This window comes from Hyaena hyaena, unplaced genomic scaffold, assembly GCF_003009895.1.
Source record: "Hyaena hyaena isolate Hyena2069 unplaced genomic scaffold, ASM300989v1 scaffold_692, whole genome shotgun sequence".
NCBI lineage: Eukaryota > Metazoa > Chordata > Mammalia > Carnivora > Hyaenidae > Hyaena > Hyaena hyaena.
This window is the reverse complement of record NW_024081325.1, coordinates 648,546-667,167: the sequence shown is the minus strand read 5'-3', so window position 1 is coordinate 667,167 and position 18,622 is coordinate 648,546. Positions and strand designations below refer to the sequence as shown.

The 18,622-nt window shown below is 35.4% G+C and overlaps 1 protein-coding gene across 3 annotated transcripts in view; it reads left to right on the top strand.

The window, feature by feature from the left end:
* Positions 1-18,622, top strand: part of KCNT2 (potassium sodium-activated channel subfamily T member 2) — a 355,813-nt gene that overhangs the window by 242,964 nt on the left and 94,227 nt on the right. For 2 of the 3 annotated variants that reach the window (XM_039217450.1, XM_039217449.1), the window contains exons 15-18: positions 4,185-4,334; positions 6,387-6,616; positions 15,464-15,677; positions 17,908-18,013. In XM_039217450.1, the coding sequence (XP_039073381.1) occupies positions 4,185-4,334; positions 6,387-6,616; positions 15,464-15,677; positions 17,908-18,013 (700 nt within the window). The remainder of the gene's footprint in view (positions 1-4,184; positions 4,335-6,386; positions 6,617-15,463; positions 15,678-17,907; positions 18,014-18,622) is intronic. The other variant, XM_039217452.1, reaches the window with a different exon arrangement.

Genomic DNA, 18,622 nt, shown 5'->3' with positions numbered 1-18,622 from the left:
CATACTTACAATTTTTTATTGTAAGCCAAACTTTTAAGATTTATTCTGTTAGCAGCTTTCTAATATAATATGATATTATTAACTATAGTCACCATGCAGTGCATTATATTCCCAGGTCTTATTTCATATATAACTAGAAGTTTGTATCTTTTGCTCACCTTAATCCATTTCACCCACCTCCCCAACTACTCTCTTTGGCAACCACCAGTCTGTTCTCCGAGTTCATTTGTTGTTTCGGTTTTTTTAAATATTCTACATATAAATGAGATCATATGGTATTTGTCTTGGTCTGACTTATTTCACTTAGCTAATAACCTCAAGGTCCATCCGTATTGTCACAAATGGCAGGATTTCCTTTTATATACCTGAAGAGTAACTCGTTACATATATTTACACCACATTTTCTTTATTCATTCATCCATCTATGAACTCTTCAGTTGTTTCTATGCCTTGGTTCATGTAAACAATGCTGCAATGGACATGAGATGCAGTTATCTTTTTGAGTTAGTCCTGTTTTTCTTTTTTGTGATGCAATTAGAAATATTTGAGACATTCAAAAATTATAAGATTATTATCATTAACATCCAGGTACCTAGGATTTCAGATTTTAAAAATAAACATTCCAAATGTTTCTGATACCCACATATAATATCTCTGGACTTAAAATAATAAATCTGAAATCACTCCTTTTATCAAATATCAACATTTTGTATTTGAGATTTCTCCATGATGTTTTATAAGTAGTGGTACTTGTATTTTCATTGTTATCTTTATGGATTCTATTTATTTTATTTTTTGTTTATTTATCTATATTTCTAATGGACATGAGTGCTTAAGATTTTTATATTTATTTTTCTCTTCCATTAGAAAATTCTTTCTGGTCTACTTTCAGAACACACCCAGAGTCTAATCTGGTCCAAACCATCATCATCCAGCAGGATCATTGTAGTAACCTCCTCATCAGTCATTACTCCTTCTTCAATCTATTCTCAGCACTTTGACCTGGGGGGATTTTTGTAAAATTTAAGTCAGAATCTTCTCCCCTTCTGTAGGTTGCCTTTTAGTTTCGTCAATTATTTCCATCATTGTGCAGAAGCTTTTGATCTTGATGAAGACCCAGTAGTTCATGCTTGCCTTCATTTCCCTTGCCTTCAGGAACGTGTCTAGTACGATGGGCTAGGTGGGTGATGGGTGTTAGGAAGAGCACTTGTTGTGATGAACACTTGTTGTGATGATATTGTATGTAAGTGATGACTCGCTGAATTCTATTGCTGAAACCTATATGTCACTGCATGTTAACTAACTAAAATATAAACAATAAAAAAAACAAAAAAAAATTAAAGTCAGAATCTTTTGTACCCATCTTCGAAATCCTTTAGTGGCTGCCAAATCATCCCAAGTGCAAGTCCAAGTCATTGTAAAATTTTGTAAACCTGTATATGACCCCTCTCCCTTTCCAGTTATCTCTCTGACCTCATTTTTTCTCCTCCTCCAACTCCAGCCCAACTGGCCTCCTTGCCCTTCCTTCATCATCCCAGAGAACCAGGGAGTTCTCTGCTTCAGGAAGGTGCTTGTCACTACTTCTGCCTGAAACAGTATTCTCTTGGGAAGTCGTATGGCTGCCTTTCCTACTCTCTTGAAGACTTTTACTCAAATGTCATCCTCCCAGCAATGCCTTCCTCAACCATACCATTTACTTTTCAATTCACTGCTCAAAATTATTTCCCTCTCTGATTTATGTCTCTGTCACTTATCACTTCTAACATAACAGTTTGCTTCTTTTGTTTATTGTCAGGCTTCTTTCACTAGAGGCTTCAAACAAGAAGGCATTTTTCCTTGTTAACTGCCATAACTTGTGAATCTAGAACTTTGCCTGACACAGCCTAGGTGCTCGATAAATATTTCATGTAAGAACTATTAAGTAAGAACTGGACATACCCAGTGGTATTAAATGGCATTAATAATATCTTATATTTACATGAGCTAAAAGGAGAACATTTTGTATATTTACAAGTAACTGAACATAGAGATTCTTGGTAACCTATTAGGGATATATTTGAATAAATCATAAAGATGTCTCCTGGCATGAAAGCATAAAATAACATGAAAAGAAGCAAATGATTTAAGGAAATCCATCTGCAATGTCCTTGTGTAACCCTTTCCTTTTCAAGTTACAATATCGTTTTCTCATTTCAGCCCCTACACTTAGATTTATTATTCTCTTGAATAGCTTTTAGTACCCTTGTGTGACAATTATTGGACTCCATGCTACCTTTTGGATCTCAAACAAACCCTGATGAATTACTGGCGTCTTCTCTTACATTTGCAGCCCATTTAAATGGAGTCTATCTTTGCCAAGTATCATCTTGCCAAGTAGCACTGTGGTACATAACAAAGATGATTTTTATTTTTGTTTGCCAAAGGGAACGTTTTCTCTACCAAGAACAGTTATTCTTAGAAAATAGTAGTTGGGTGTAGCCATATGCAGTCTATAGTCAAAAGTGTTTTATTTTCCTATTTCCAAAAACATATTAACATTGTTACAGAAGAAAGAGTAAAGGTTTTAAGAGCGTTAGTGTTCAATAGGTTGACTGGCTGGTTAAAGATGTCTCCAGAATCTAGCAATGAGGAAAGTAAAACAGCAAAATAATACTGGAAGCTAACATTTTCTGAGTAATGACTATGATCCCAACATCTGCTAAGTGATTAATTTGTATCTAACCCAGTGAGGCTGATAATGTTTTCTTCACAGAAGAGGCAGAGAATCACTCAGAAGTAAGTAACTCACTCAAGATCTCAGAATTAGGATTCAGATTAGGCACTCAGACTCTTAAGGTCCAGGCTCTTGACTCTTAAGCACAATTAAACATACCTGGAAAATGTATGAATTTTTTAAAAACTTATCTACTCTTTGAAAATATTAATAAATGTATTGTCTCTAATAATCCTTTAGACAAACCTCAGAGTTCAAAATGTTTTAAAAGCCTAAATATGACAGATATGATTTGTTATCTGCTTTTATTCATTCAAAATCTATAGACGGGCGACTGGGTGGCTCAGTCGGTTAAGCGTCCGACTTCGGCTCAGCTCATGATCTCACGGTTTGTGGGTTCAAGCCCCACGTCGGGCTCTGTGCTGACAGCTAGCTCAGAGCCTGGAGCCTGTTTCAAATTCTGTGTCTCCCTCTCTCTCTGACCTTCCCCTGCTCACGCTGTCTCTCTCTCTCTCAGAAATAAATAAAACATTAAAAAATAATAAAAAAACCCAAAATCTATAGACGATGTGATGAAATGTTTTGATATTTATGCATTTATCACTTTCCTTCTAGAATATACATTTCTTGTATTTATAGAGTCTGTAAACTTTATTCAGAAAAAGTAAATGAAATATATTATAAAAATAAGAAAAAGGAATTTTTAATAGGTTGGCTTTTTTATATAGTTTCAAGGGCACTGAGGAGAGCATTCCAGAAAATAAAAAGTATACTTTCTGTGATAAACATATTCTTTTAAAAAATACTTCTGGTGATCTCTTTGAAGACCCTTTTATCATGAAGAGGTATCTTTTCTTAACTGCTACATAACTGGAAGAAAGCCATTGCTATGATATGGACAGAAATTAAGAGTATGTTTTCTGTGAAATCAACTTAATAAGTGGATGTGTATCCATATATAATTATAAATACCAATAAATGGATGTGTATACATATATAGTTATAAATACATAGCAAAATCACTTACCTATAGGGGCCAAACAGATATCATAAATAAGATGAAATAAGCCTTATTATTTAGACTATAAAACAAGTATAATATATAGGATGTGCATGACAGGATAGACATAAACACAAATTAAAATGAAATGCTATAAATGCTATATCTCATCGGTTCATGGTCAGGATAAATGTTTTCATTAACTGGAGTATGAAAAACTACTTTCTAGGATTGTGCCATCTTTCAAGCTTATATATTGTGTTAGTTTCAAAATTTTTGTAGTAATTCTTCCTAAGTATTTGTAAACAATATCATCATTTAGAGCACCATACAAATACTTCTTTGGACTGTGCTTACTATTTCTTCCTGTAGAGAAACTCCAGATTATGTATGGTAACTGTTTTTGTTTTTAACTTCACTCACTGTGTTTTTCTCTTTGTGTGCGTGTATGTGTGTGTGCTTTTGTTGCAGAGAAGGCCAGCAGTCGCCAGAACAGTGGCAGAAGATGTACGGTAGATGCTCTGGCAATGAAGTCTACCACATTGTTCTGGAAGAAAGTACATTTTTTGCTGAATACGAAGGAAAGAGTTTTACATATGCCTCTTTTCATGCACACAAAAAGTATGTTTCTGCTTCCAGAGTGGACTTAAAATATAAACCAATCATACCTTTTAAAGAGTTTTCTAAAATCAGCCCATATTGGTGCTCATGGGTTCTAAGTATTCTGGAATTTTTAACATAATTACTGAGACATTTGAACTCTGAGTCTGTATGGTCTCCACAAAGGTATAAAGTATAATTTAGTAGGAATATTGACTTCAGTAACTTTTGTTTTTTAAGTTTATGTGAGAGACAGAGACAACACAAGTAGGGCAGGGGCAGAGAGAGAGAGAGGGAAAGAGGGAATCCCAAGCAGGGTCCACGCTGCCAGCGCAGAGCCTGAACTCAAACTGTGAGATCATGACCCCAGCCAAAACCAAGAGTCAGAGGCTTAACTGACTAAGCCCCTGAGGCTCCTCAACTTTAGTATCTTATAAATTATCTTTAGCATATTTAATCCATTAATGGGCGCCTGGGTGGCTCAGTTGGTTAAGCATCCAGCTTCGGCTCAGGTCATGATCTCCTGATTGTTGAATTTGGGGCCCTGAGTTGGGCTCTGTGCTGACAGCTCAGAGCCTGGAGCCTACTTCAGATTCTGTGTCTCCTTCTCTCTCCTCCTCCCCTACTCACACTGTGTCTCAAAAATAAATCAACATTAAAAAATTATTTTGAAGAACATATTTTAATTCATTAAGAATTTACAAATACATGAAAATGTATCTTCTTTAGAGATCTAATTTTAAAATGTTGATTAAAAATGTAAACAAAGGGTCACCTGGGTGGCTTAGTCAGTTGAATGTCTGACTTCAGCTAAGGTCTTGATCTTGTAGTTCTTGAGCTTGAGCCCCATATCGGCTCGCAGCTGTCAGTGCAGAGCCTACTTGGGATCCTCTGTCTCTCACTCTGCTCCTCCCCAGCTTGTGCCTGCTCTCTCTCTCGCTTGCTCAAAAATAAACAAACATTTTTTTAAAAAGTAAACAAAGTCATAATAATGTTTATTAAAAACTAGGCATTTAAAAAAACTATCTTTGGCCAGAGAAATAGGTTAAAAAGTGAACAATAGTATCTTCTGATTCAAATATGGAACATATTTTTTTCCTTTTTGAGAAAAGTTATTTACTGAAGAAATAAAAATGTATATTTATAATGAAAGTAATATCAGTATTATAATTGTATTAAAATAGCATTTTTAAGGTTTTGTTTATAATCTAGTATATTCTACTAATCTAGTATTTAATGTATCATGCTTAACATCTCCATGTGATTCTATCCATACATACTAAATATACTTTTGGTGTTTAAAAAATATTTTTAAGCTAGATTTATTTGTAGCACTGTAAGACATTGAAATAAAAAACATTCAGGACATTTTGTGTTTGGCGCATAAAAAACATATACCTGAAAAAGTATAAAAGCTATTTTTAATATCTGTTTTATTTAGTGGTGGATATTTCTACTAATTAAGCAGTGGACCTATTCAGACTATTAAATTTTTTATTCCTAAAATTCAGAATAAACCAAATATGGTAGAAACAGAACTAAAAGAAATTAGGAACCCTGATTCTTTGTCATGTGACATTAGTTTCTTCTTCCCTTTAGGCCAATGGCTTTCAAATTTTTTTGACTAAGTATTATTGTTTTATATTTTTTGATCAAATGAAGATACATATTTATGGTAAGACACAATACACACATTCTTACCCCTACTAATGATATACATACTGATGTTTTCTATTATCTTTTATTCCATTCTTCTTTATTTAGAAAAACATATGTATATATATATATACATACATATTTATGTCACAGTCAACTAAATTGATTTCACAACACACCAAGAACATAGTTTCTTTTCCTGTAAAAACAAGAAAGTCTTGAGAGTTTTGATTCTTGAACTTTCAGGATCTTTTCAAAAAGATTTAAAAGGCTCTGATTTGGGTTTTAATTTACCTCTGCCTTATAATAGTTTACTAATTTTCTTACATATGAAAACTTAAAAACAAATAAACAAAAACTAAGAGCTTGCTGAATTACAGTTCTTAAACTCTTATTTATTTATTTTTTAAAATTTAGGTTTGGCGTCTGCTTGATTGGTGTTCGGAGGGAGGATAATAAAAACATTTTGCTGAATCCAGGTCCTCGATATATTATGAATGCTACAGATATATGTTTTTATATTAATATTACCAAAGAAGAGAATTCAGCATTTAAAAACCAAGACCAGCAGAAAAAAAGCAATGTATCAAGGTCATTTTATCATGGACCTTCTCGACTACCTGTACATAGCATAATTGCCAGCATGGGTAAGTATAAATAAATTTGAAATATCATTAGTTTCTTTCTTTAAAAAGCATAATAAGGGGCACCCGGTGGGTCAGTTGGTTAAGCGTCCAACTTTGGCTCAGGTCATGATCTCACGGTTTGTGAGTTCAAGCCTCATGTTGGGCTCTGTTCTAATAGCTCGTTCAGAGCCTGGAGCCTGCTTTAAATTCTGTGTCTCCCTCTCTCTGCCCCTCCCCAGCTTGTGCTCTCCCTATCTCTCTCTCTATAAAATAAATAAAAAATTAAAAAAAATTTTAAAGCATAACATATATACTTCAATGTTTGTTAAAATTTCAAAGTCAAATTTAGAAAGTACTTATGTATATTATAAACTCGGTGTGACTATGTATACAGAACAAAATTTCTAAGCTGTTAAAGTGGTAAGAAGTTAAGTTAATTCAAAATTGCCAACAATTATTTCATATTTTTTATTATAATGCAAACATCTGACATTTCTATATTTCTCTTCTAAGTTCTCTATACGATTATCAACTGAGGCTATTTCAGGTATTCTCCATTTTTCTCAAAACTTTTCTTCCATCCTCCATCTCAGAATTGAAGTTAGCTTTTGTGACACAGAAGTTAAAAAAAAAAGAAATAGATCTAGACAAATAAGAATTTCCTTTAAATTTTGCCATCATACTACCTAAAAGCCAACAAACATTCAGTTTTTGTCACAAGGAAATGTGTCCTTTTTTAAACTTTAAACATTTTAATAGTAATGTCTTCACTTATATAATGGACCCATCCTTTTTACCTCTTCTGGAACCTTGTCTTTATTTTGATTCATCCCCATTACCTAACTTTATTTTTTTCAAAATCATTAGCTCATTTCTCCTTCCCTCCTTTTTGTCTCTCTCTCTGTCTCTGTGTGTTTCTGTCTTCATATCTCTACACACACACACACACACACACACACACACACACACACACACACCTGAACCTCTTGCATGACGTCTTCACAAGTAAATTCCCTGAAAGAGTTGCCTGGCTTGAGATCTTACTGACCCCTCTTGCTCTACCCGGTTCAGTCTGAAGTCTGCAGTCCATATATCACTACCCTGGCAAAGTCATCACTCTTCTCTTTGTCACTGAATTCAGTGAGCATCTTCCCAGACTGGGACAGTTTTGACTGTGCTCTTCCTGAAACACACGAGTGCTTTTTCTCTGTATCGTGTACATTAATTTTCCCTAAATAGTCCCATCTGCTCCTATAGATTGAATTGCCTGCCAAAAATTGATGCTTCTCTCATGTAAATCATTAACTTAAACTTCTCTTTACAGCACCAAATTCAAGTGTGTCCTGGTTGTTTTTATCTGGATTCCTCACAGAAAGAACCAACACAGCATATTCAAATTGAACTAATCTTTCTGCCATCATTTGAAACCAACTTCCTCCTCCATTTTTTTTTTTTTTTTTTGGCTAAAAAAACAGACAGTTCTGACTTTTCACTGTTTCTCTTCTCTCTTCTCTCAGAATTCACCTAATTCTATTAAATCTGATCATTGAATAATGCTGAGAGTCATTCCCTTCTCTCTTTGTCCATTGTCTGTATGATCATTGTGTGAGTTTCCATCATCTTTCTCCTCCGCTGCAGGATCAGCACCCCCAAGCTTCTCTCCATGCCTCCATGCTGTCTTGCATTATTCTTCACCTTGAAACCAGAGTAATAATTCTTACATAATTTTAATAGTGTTAGTCCCCTGCATAAATCATTTGAATTGCTTCTTACTGGCCAATGGAAAACATCTGAATTTTATAATATTACATGGCTTATAATTTGGATGACCAAGATCTCTTATTCCCATGAGTCAATCCCAGTTGCCCCAGGACAGTTCCAGTTTATATACATTGTCCTGGTGTAATTATTGAAGACCATCCCCCTCTAACTCTCAAGAAGATAAATTTCACATTTTACTTAAAAAGTTTTTTTTAATGATTCCATCTTATTTTTCTAGTCCTGTATTTTATCAGCCCTTTTATTGTGCTCTTGAGTCCCAATCTTACTAAATTCCTTTCAGTCTTCACTAATGGTTTCTGACCAGTGGACCTTTTCACATGAAGTTTCTTCTGACAGGATCTACTCCCCAGCCTCCAACTTTGCCTAGGTAACAGCTTCTAATCCTTTGTATCTCAGTGTCAGTATCAATCTTTCTCATTATCTCAGTCTCAGTATCAATCAATATTTTATGGCCCTGCTAAGACTGTATTAGGTAACTCTGTCATTAACATAGCATATTATCTTTCTTCTACATTAGTCCTACTCATTATTTTCTCATTATTCACAATTACTTATGGAGTGCCTAGCATGTGCTAGAAACTCTTATATTTATGATAAATTAATGAACAAGTAGATAAAGATCCCTAACTCCCAGAGCTTACATTCAATCACAGGGAAGACTGGCAATAAACAGCACATAAAAAATAAGGAAATTATTAAGTGTGTTAGAAAGTGATGAGTAATAAGAATAAAGGAAACAGAGCTGGGAAAAACGTCTATGAATTCTGGAGAGACTGGAATTTTAAATGTACGTTTTTTGGGCCTCATTGAAAAGATGACATTTGAGAAAATACTTGAAGAAAATGAAGGAATTAGTCCTGTGTGTATCTGGAGGGAGAACATTCCTGAAAGAGATAATAACTACTACAAAGGCCCCACTGGGAGCCTAACTGTGTGCTTTAGGAGCTCAAACACAGCAAGGGATAGTGGGGTACAGGAGATGAGGTGGAAGAGGTAAAAATTGTGTTGGGGATTTTAAAGTCAAAGTTAGGATTATTATTTCTACTCTGAGTGAAGGGGGAGCCATTGCAAGTTTTAAGTAGAGCAGTGGCATGACCTCATCTATGCTCACCTCTGTTTTGAAACAATCACTTTGGCTGCTATTGAGATCCTTGGTTTGACCAAAGGATCAGAGTACTTTCAAGTGGAGATAGTAAGAAGGAGAAAATTCTGGATATACTTTGAAGATAGAATAACCAGGATTCACTGATGATTGGAAGTAAACTGAGAAAGAACTGTGAAGAACTCCAAGGTTTTCAGTTTAAGCAACTGGAAAAAAGGAATGGCTATCCATTGAGATAGGGAAGGCTTGGGGGAGTGCAGGTTTGTCTGGAGTTAGGGGTGGGGGGTAAAATGTTCAGTTTGGGACACACTGAACTCCAAATGTTTGTTAGACATTGAGAAGAAGATGTCACAAAGAAAGTTGGACATAAAAGTCTAGAGTTCAGGAAAGAGGCGTACATTGAAAGAGTAAATTTGGGGTTCATGAGCTTATGTATTATATTTAAAGCCATGATACTGAACAAGATCATTGATGAAATAAGTATAGACAGAAAAGGGATAAACAGAGAAAATCCAGGAGGATATCAACATTAAATATCAGGGAGATGAGAAGAATCCAAGAAGGAGCCCTTGGCAAGGTAGTAGGAAAGTCTGGCAAGTGTGGTGTCCTGGAATCAAAATGAATCAAGATTTTCAAGATACTGCAGTGATCAGCCATGTCTACTGCCACTAATATACAAATAACATCAGAATTGAGAACTGGCAATGGAACGTAACAAAATGGTGACTGTTTCTCTTTGATTGGAGTGGCAGATCAGAGGAGTTCATGACAGAATGGCAGTCGACAAATTAGAGGCACTAGGTCTAGTGTTTTTCAAAAAGTTTTGCTGCAAGGGGATGCAAAGAAATGACTTTGTAGCTGTGATACATGTACAAGGAAGTGAGAAGGGCAAGGCAATCAACAATATATTTAAGACAATGAATATAATGATAAATTGTGGAACCTAATTTAGGTAAGGAAATGAAAAGACATTTTGGGTTGAAAGAAACTGAAAAGGTAGTGGATTCAAAGATTATAATTCCAGTGGGAATTACAAAGGAGAGAGTTGGAAGGAGAAGAGGTAAAGGTACATATCAGAGAATGAGATACCAGAAATAGAGTTTACATGTACTAAATAGTAACTGTCAGATCTAGGGTATGACTGTGGGAGTGAGTTGTTAAAGAATGGTGGAAGAAAAGTCTATTAGTGGATGAAAGGATAAGGAACTAAGTTTGGAGCATTGGAAGGATCATCTACGTGTATAATGAAATATAAATCTATCTATGTGCATAAAGAACTTGCCAAGAATAAGGACAGACATTGCACTGGAGGGACTAATGCAGGAGCTAAACTATCCAAGTATATTCATTTGCATTGATGCAGGTATTGGTTAGATAGAGAGTTGAATTTAAACAGGATTTGCTTGTGCCAGCAGAGTAGGGGAGCAAAAATGTGGCAAGGGAGCCAAGAGTATCTGCTACGAAATAATCATACTGTTTAAATATGGAGCCTAAGGTGGGTAAGGAGAGAAGAAGACAGAGCATGAAAGGAGTAAGGGAGACAGTTCACATTTGGTATCATAAATACAATTGAAGTTCCAGGAGTGTGAAACCTTAGCTGAAGCTGAAACACAAATGAAAGTAACCTAAAAAGATAGGAAATAGTGGTGGTCAGAGAGTGAATGCAGGAAATGAGTAAAGGCAACATTGTTTTTATTAGTTATAAAACTGTCTAAAGAGTGACAGGGGTTGAGATAAGGTGAAAAATGATTTCTTTAGTGAATTCAAAGAAGTGAGATTTGCATGTGGGAAGGATTATTTGCCTGCATTTTTAACACTCTGAATGAGGCAGGACAAGTGTTGTATCCACCAAAATTCGTACGCTGAAATCCTAACCCCCAGTACTTCAGAATGTGATCTTTATTGGAGCTAAGGTCTTTATGGAGGTGATCAAGGTAAAATGAGATCATTCGGGTGGGCCCAAATCCACTGTGACAGGTGTCCTTTTAGGAAGAGGAAATTAGGACACAGAGACACATTGAAGGAATAGCAGGAGACATAGGGATAAGATGGCCATCTGTCAGCCAAGAAGTGAGACCTGGACCAGATCTTTCCCTTAAAGTTCTCAGGAGAAACCAATCCTTCTAACACCTGGATTTTGTACTTCTAGCCTCCAAAACTGTGAGGCAATAAATTTCTATTGCTTAAGCCAACCAATTTCTGTAGTTTTTTGTTTTGACAGTCCTGACAAATGAATGCAAATAGTATTGGAGAAACTGACTAGAATCATTAAGAAATCAGTTGAATGACAGGATTATTCACCAAGCACAGCCATGAGGGATAATGGCGGTAGAACCTTGAAGATATGGGATACAAAGCTGGGATTTTCTAAAGGATAAAAGGAAAATGGTCTAAAACAGACAGTGACAACACTGAGATTTCCCCACTTCCAATCTGCCTTTTTAAGGGGTGAGGGGAAGATGTCAGGAAGAGCCAGTTTTGTTAAGGAAAAGAAATGTTCAAAGAACAGAGTGTTTCTGTAACTGAAACTACTTTCTAAATTGTGTCTTCCCTGCAAGATTTTCTCATGATCCTATTCCTCAGGAAATGCCCAGTTTGGTGCCAGGTGCCTGTGTTGGCAGAATAATCAGGAAGTGACCAAATTTCCCTGTGTTGGACAGGAAAAAGATAAAGAGGTAGTTGGGGGTGATGTGGAATCAAATATATTTGGGGAATGGAGTTAAAAGATCATGATTACCTAGGAAGCAGGAAGGGATTTAATTCCCCAAAAGAAGAGTAGGGATGAGCTTTATATAAACAGAGGTACGTCTGTTTGCTTCTAAGCAGAAATAAAGGAATAAAAGTTTGGTGAAACTTTCATGTTTGTTTAAAGTCAGGGAATTGAAGGATTTCTTCTACGTTAAGTTCTGTTTCCTACTTGAATTTGGCAATGTGGTCCTTTGCAGAGGATAACTACTATACTATACATATGAATTCTTAAAAATATTCTTAACATTTATTTTTGAGAGAGGGAGAGAGCAAGAGAGCAGGGAAGGTGCAGAGAGAGAGGGAGGCACAATCCAAAGCAGGCTCCAGACTCTGAGCTGTCAGCATAGAGCCTGACGTGGGGCTCAACCTCATGGGCCATGAGATCATGACCTGAGCTGAAGTCAGACACTTAACTGACTAAGCCATCCAGGCGCCCCATACATCTGAATTTTAACTCAGGATCTTAGGATGTAAACCATATATAGCTCTTCTTCATTTTTGTAAGTCAAATTTATAAAATTTAGTTTTTAACCAATTCCAGATTTAATGGCAAATTTAATCTCATTTTCTCTAGGATCCCCACTCACCCTTCCCCCAAAGATAGAATGAATTATAGATTAATCCTTATTTATGATGCTAAAATTTTGGGTGAGTGTTTAGTTTTTGATGGCAGCCACCTTTTACCTTTGCTGATATTGGAATCGCTGAGTGCTGGTTGCCACATATGTTTTCTCAGAAACAGCAGTTTCATATATGCCTCTCACATAAAGGCTTTCCCACTGACTACAGACACCCTAGGCTTCCCCTCCCTCCAATCTGAGTATTGTGTATATGAAGAGGTACAAGTCTCTGAAACTTGACCCCCAGAATTTGTTCGAATTTTGAGGAATATTCAAATATTCTCATTAGACTTGTGCTACCAGCGCTCACCCTCAAAAACATTCCCTGTTTATCTGTCCTTCTGTGAGGACTTTGTAGTTTCCTCAGAGGTTTTAGAAATCAGTTGCTGACCTCTTTTTCCAGGTACAAGGAAAGAGATGCTAAAATCCGTTAGTTTTATTCCCCCTTTAAGACACCTGCTATGATAGTATAAAGGAGGTGGGAAGGTCAGAGATTTGAGACAAGTAGAGAGTGTTTTACTAGTTTATTCAGATGGGACAAAGTGAGGTCTAAGTGCTTTTAGAAGGATGACAAGGTATCACTGAGTGCATAAATGAAGTGAGTGGTAGTGAAATATGATGGCAACCATCAAGTAGATTGTATTATTTTCTTCAAAAGGGTAGAGACATCACCTCTTCACAAATTGATGTTTAAATTAATTTTATTCTAATACAAAAATCCCAAAGGAATTCATTTCTTCTGTTTACTGTTTACTACTTCAAGTGTTCAAAAGCCCAAAGCAATTTGGGTTTGCTGTTCCTGCTGCCTCGGGGTATTTTCACAGCTTGTGCACTCACTATTGCCTTTCCAGTCAAAAATCAAATATCGTGACTTTAGTGTAGCCTTCCTTACCACTTGGTGAAAAGTACATACATCTTCCTGCTCCCAACCCCACTGTTCATTTTCACGTCATTTGTTTTATTTTCTGCATGGTATTTATCATTATCTAAAAGAGCTTTTTTCCCATTTATTTGTCTATTTGGTTATTTTATTTTTTTAATGTTTTTTTTTATTTATTTCTAGGAGAGAGAGAGAGACAGCGTGAGCAGGGGAGGGTCAGAGAGAGAGGGAGTCATAGACTCTGAAACAGGCTCCAGGCTCTGAGCTGGCAGTCAGCACAGAGCCCGACGCGGGGCCCGAACCCACGAACCGTGAGATCATGACCTAAGTGAAAGTCGGATGCTTAACCGACTAAGCCACCCAGGCGCCCCTCTATTTGGTTATTTTAAAGCTAAATGCTTATGTGTAGAAACATTGTCTCACCCCTTGCATACTCGAAGTGTCTAGGTTAGGTTCTAGCCATTCTATGGTTATTCCATAAATATTTGTTGAATAAATATAAAATATTAATGTTCTAATAAAAAATTGGTTACAAATCAACAAGAGAATAAAAAAAATTGGTTACAAATCAACAAGAGAATAATAACTCAACAAAACGAAGGGAAAAGATATAATGAGAAATCCGCAATATTGCAAAGGCCAAAAGTTCTTATTAGTTTTAAATAAATGTAAATTGCAATAAGGTATTTTTTTTTCATTTTAAATTCCTAAATATTTCAGGATTTCGCAAGTCTTATGTTTTGTGCAGTAGAGCTAGACTTAGCAAATACACTTTTGCACAAATACACAATTTTTTTTTATCCAGGAATGCAAAAAAAGCCCATGTAAGAAAGTAATAACTTTGAGATTAAAGTATAAACAATAATATATTCCCTGGTTATCCTGGTTGTATTTGTATCATTAAATGGTTGATTCTCATTCAGATGGCAAATTTTTTTAATAGTTTATTGTCAAGTTGGTTTCCATATAACACCCAATGCTCATCCCCACAAGTGCCCATCAATCCCCTTCCCCACTTCTCCACCCCCATCAGCCCTCAATTTGTTCTCAGCATTCAAGAATCTCTCATGATTTGCCTCCCTCCCTCTCCCCCACTATTTTTCCCCTTCTTCTCCTCCATGCTCCTCTGTTAAGTTCCTCCTAATGCACTTATACGTGCAAACATATGGTATCTGCCTGACTTATTTCGCTCAGTATAACACCCTCGAGTTCCATCCATGCTGCTACAAATGGCCAGATTTCATTCTTTCTCATTGCCATGTATAGATAAACCACATCTTCTTGATCCATTCATCAGTTGATGGACACTTAGGCTCAGGCTCTTTCCATGATTTGGCTATTGTTGGGAGTGCTGCTATGAACATTGGGGTACATGTGTCCCTACGCATCACCACTCCTTTATCCCTTGGGTAAATTCCTAGCAGTGCTACTGCTGGGTCATAGGGGAGTTCTACTGTTAATTTTTTGAGGACCCTCCACACCGTTTTCCAAAGCAGCTGCACCAGTTTACATTCCCACCAGCAGTGTAGGAGGGTGCCCGTTTCTCCACATCCTCGCCAGCATCTATAGTCCCTTGATTTGTTCATTTTAGCCACTCTGACCGGCGTGAGGTGGTTATCTCAGTGTGGTTTTGATTTGTATTTCCCTGATGATGAGGGACACTGAGCATCATTTCGTGTGTCTGTTAGCCACAGATGATAAATGTTTTGATGGATTTTTATGTTTCATTGTTGTAGGTACGGTGGCTATAGACTTGCAAGACACAAGCTGCAGATCAACAAGTGGCCCCACCCTGTCTCTTCCTACAGAGGGAAGCAGAGAAATCAGAAGACCTAGCATTGCCCCTGTTTTAGAGGTTGCAGATACATCATCTATTCAAACATGTGATCTTCTAAGTGATCAATCAGAAGATGAAACTACACCAGATGAAGAAGTTTCCTCAAACTTAGAGTATGTTTAGATAGTCTACATTGTCAGGTTTACTGGAATTTGTGCTACTATGAGACATTAATTTCCTTACCTTTTGGACATCCTAGAATCAATTTTACATACTTCTACCAAAACATCCTTCCTATTAGCCAATATCTCTGTTATGTAAAAATAGAAAATACTTTAAGACCTCAAATTTCTGGCTTCAGCATGAATTTCCAGGATCCATTTTCTCTAAATTATCATTTATCCTTAAAGAAGAAAATACTTAAATTGGTATTTTTGTGATATAAAGATGCATTTTCATGACTATATGATTTTGTTCATTATATTATACTTTCTAACCTTTTTTTCCTTCCATGTCCATATTGAAGTTCGATTATTCAATGGCATGTAATGGAGCTTTCCTCCATTAAGCTTCCCTTTCATAACTCAGCATTTCAGCAGTATTTTTCATATGATATACATAAATAATATTTTGAATGAATGGATAAAGGAAGTACTAGTTCTCTTTACTATACTTCCATAACACATAGGCCAATGTACATGCTATCAGTCACATTTTAGCCTTCAATAGAGTTTGCTTATGTGTCTTCATCACATATTATACTGCTATTTCTGGATGAAAGCACAGTGGTCAACAGTTTTGACTATGGAATCTGAAAGTATTTGTTTCTCATGGCAATTCCACCTTCTGCTGGTTATGTACAAGTAACTTTTATTAAACAATCTGAACCACAATGCCTATATCTATAAAGGGAGTATAGTTACTGCCTCACAATGTTCATATGAAGTTTAATTGAGATAATGGAGAAGTGCTTATGACAATACTTTGTGCAGATTAAGCTTTCAATGAGTTATAATTACTAGGAAGTAGCACTAGTAGTAGTGACAATAGTAACAACATTCAAACACTGCTCCCAATATCTTTCATATGATAGCTGTTCAATTAACGTTGATGTCAATGTTGAATTGAACTAAAAGAGACTGAAATATAATTGAAACTTAAAAAGATCCTTCTTTTACTCCTTCACACATAAAAAAATTATTGCAAGGAATTTGATATACCCACAGAACACAATGCATTTTCTAAGAAATCAATAGTATTCAATATATTTATGAAATATTTGATAGAAACAAGGAGATTTGAGTGCAAGTATTTTCCTAGAAATGATTTTGTGTGCTGTGATTGAAATTCTTTCTATGTCCTCTGAAAAGATTGAGAGGTGAAATATTTTTATTTTTAGAAAACTAAAAAAGATGTTGAAGTAAAAGTGGAGATTATCAGGTGCACCATTTTACCTTCCTATCTAATAATGTCCGGAAAACAGCTTAATCTAGGTTTGAAATTTCTTGGTTTAGAAGGTAAATTTTTACTGAGAAAACAGTTTTGATATTGCATAAAGAGATTTTTGCCTCTACTAAATTTTGTTTTATTTCTTAATATAAATATTTTTTTCTGCTTCTGCTACTTTTTGATGGTTTTATTTTGAAAGTCAATACAGCCATGATATACAAGTGGCTATTTTCATGAAGTCAGCAAACAAGTAAATATTTTTGATAATATTTTAAGCAAGACTCCAACAATATTCAGTATTTGGTGAATGTTTGAATGATTAAATCAACTGTTTACTCCTTTGTGATTATGCATCCATGACTAATAAGTATTGATGAAGTAAATTGTAATAACTCATTTTGCTTTAAATGTGTTTTATAAAAAATAATACTGCTATTTTAAAAAGTCTACCTAGTTATTTTAAACCGAGGATTGACAAACTCTCTATAGAAGGAAACAGCTAGTAAATATTTTAAACTTCATAGACCGTATTGTCTTTGCTGTACATACCCTACTATTTTTGACACATGAAAGCACCCATAGACAATACATAAATGAATGACCATGGCTGTGTTCTAAAGAAACTTTACTTGTGGATACTTAAATTTTAATTTCATATAATTTTCATGTGACATGAAATATTATTATTTTGGTTTTTTTCAACCATTCATTTTTAAAATTTTTTCCAATTCTTTAAAATTAAAAAAATGACTTATAATTCTCAAAACCAGCTGGTGGGCCAGAAATGGTCCATGGGTCCTGGTTTTCTTATCCTTCTTCTAAAGTCTTTCTTTATCAAAATGCAATTGCAGCAAAAAGAGTTGCATCTAACTTTATGAAAATAGGAGGGCATGGCTATAATTGTCCAGCTTTGTTTTATTCAGGGCAACTCAAATATTTCATATTGTTTTACAGATATGCTAAAGGCTACCCACCTTACTCTCCATATATAGGAAGTTCACCCACTTTTTGTCATCTCCTTCATGAAAAAGTGCCATTTTGCTGCTTAAGACTAGACAAGGTAAGTAAATGTTATTTTCTCCAAACCTGAATATGGCATTTTGTAATTACATATATTTAAATAATTTTGTATAGTCTTTTGACTAAAAGAGCATTTTCTTTTCCAATGTAAGTGTAAGACATAAAATGGTGAATTGTACTTTCTTAACTGAACTAAATGATTACCCAAATGCATTACTCTTCTACTAAAGTCCCCAATGAGTCAGCCAGTTGTCTTTTTAAGGAAAAAACAAAGGTGCCAGAATCTCAAACTTATGAACTCTCAACATCCAAAGTCTCTCAAAATTACTTTGGCCCAATGGGCTCTATTTATTTTTCCAGGCATTTCTGCCTCAAAACTTAGTGTGGAATTGCTTGACATGATAAAATTAGCTGATTTATGTGTTAGCCACAAAGATGCATTACTGACTAGACTGAAAGCTAATATCAGTGTTTTCATTAATCTCTCCTTTCCTAAAGATTTTACTGTAGTTCTTGGTTCCTGGCTGGATGTTCTAAAGAAATCATTCAAAACAGAAAGAGTCCAAGAATGCAAGCATTTTTAAATCTCTTTCACAATAAGGCCAATTGGCATGACTTGTATAAGAGCTTGTTCTCTTGATGAATAGAA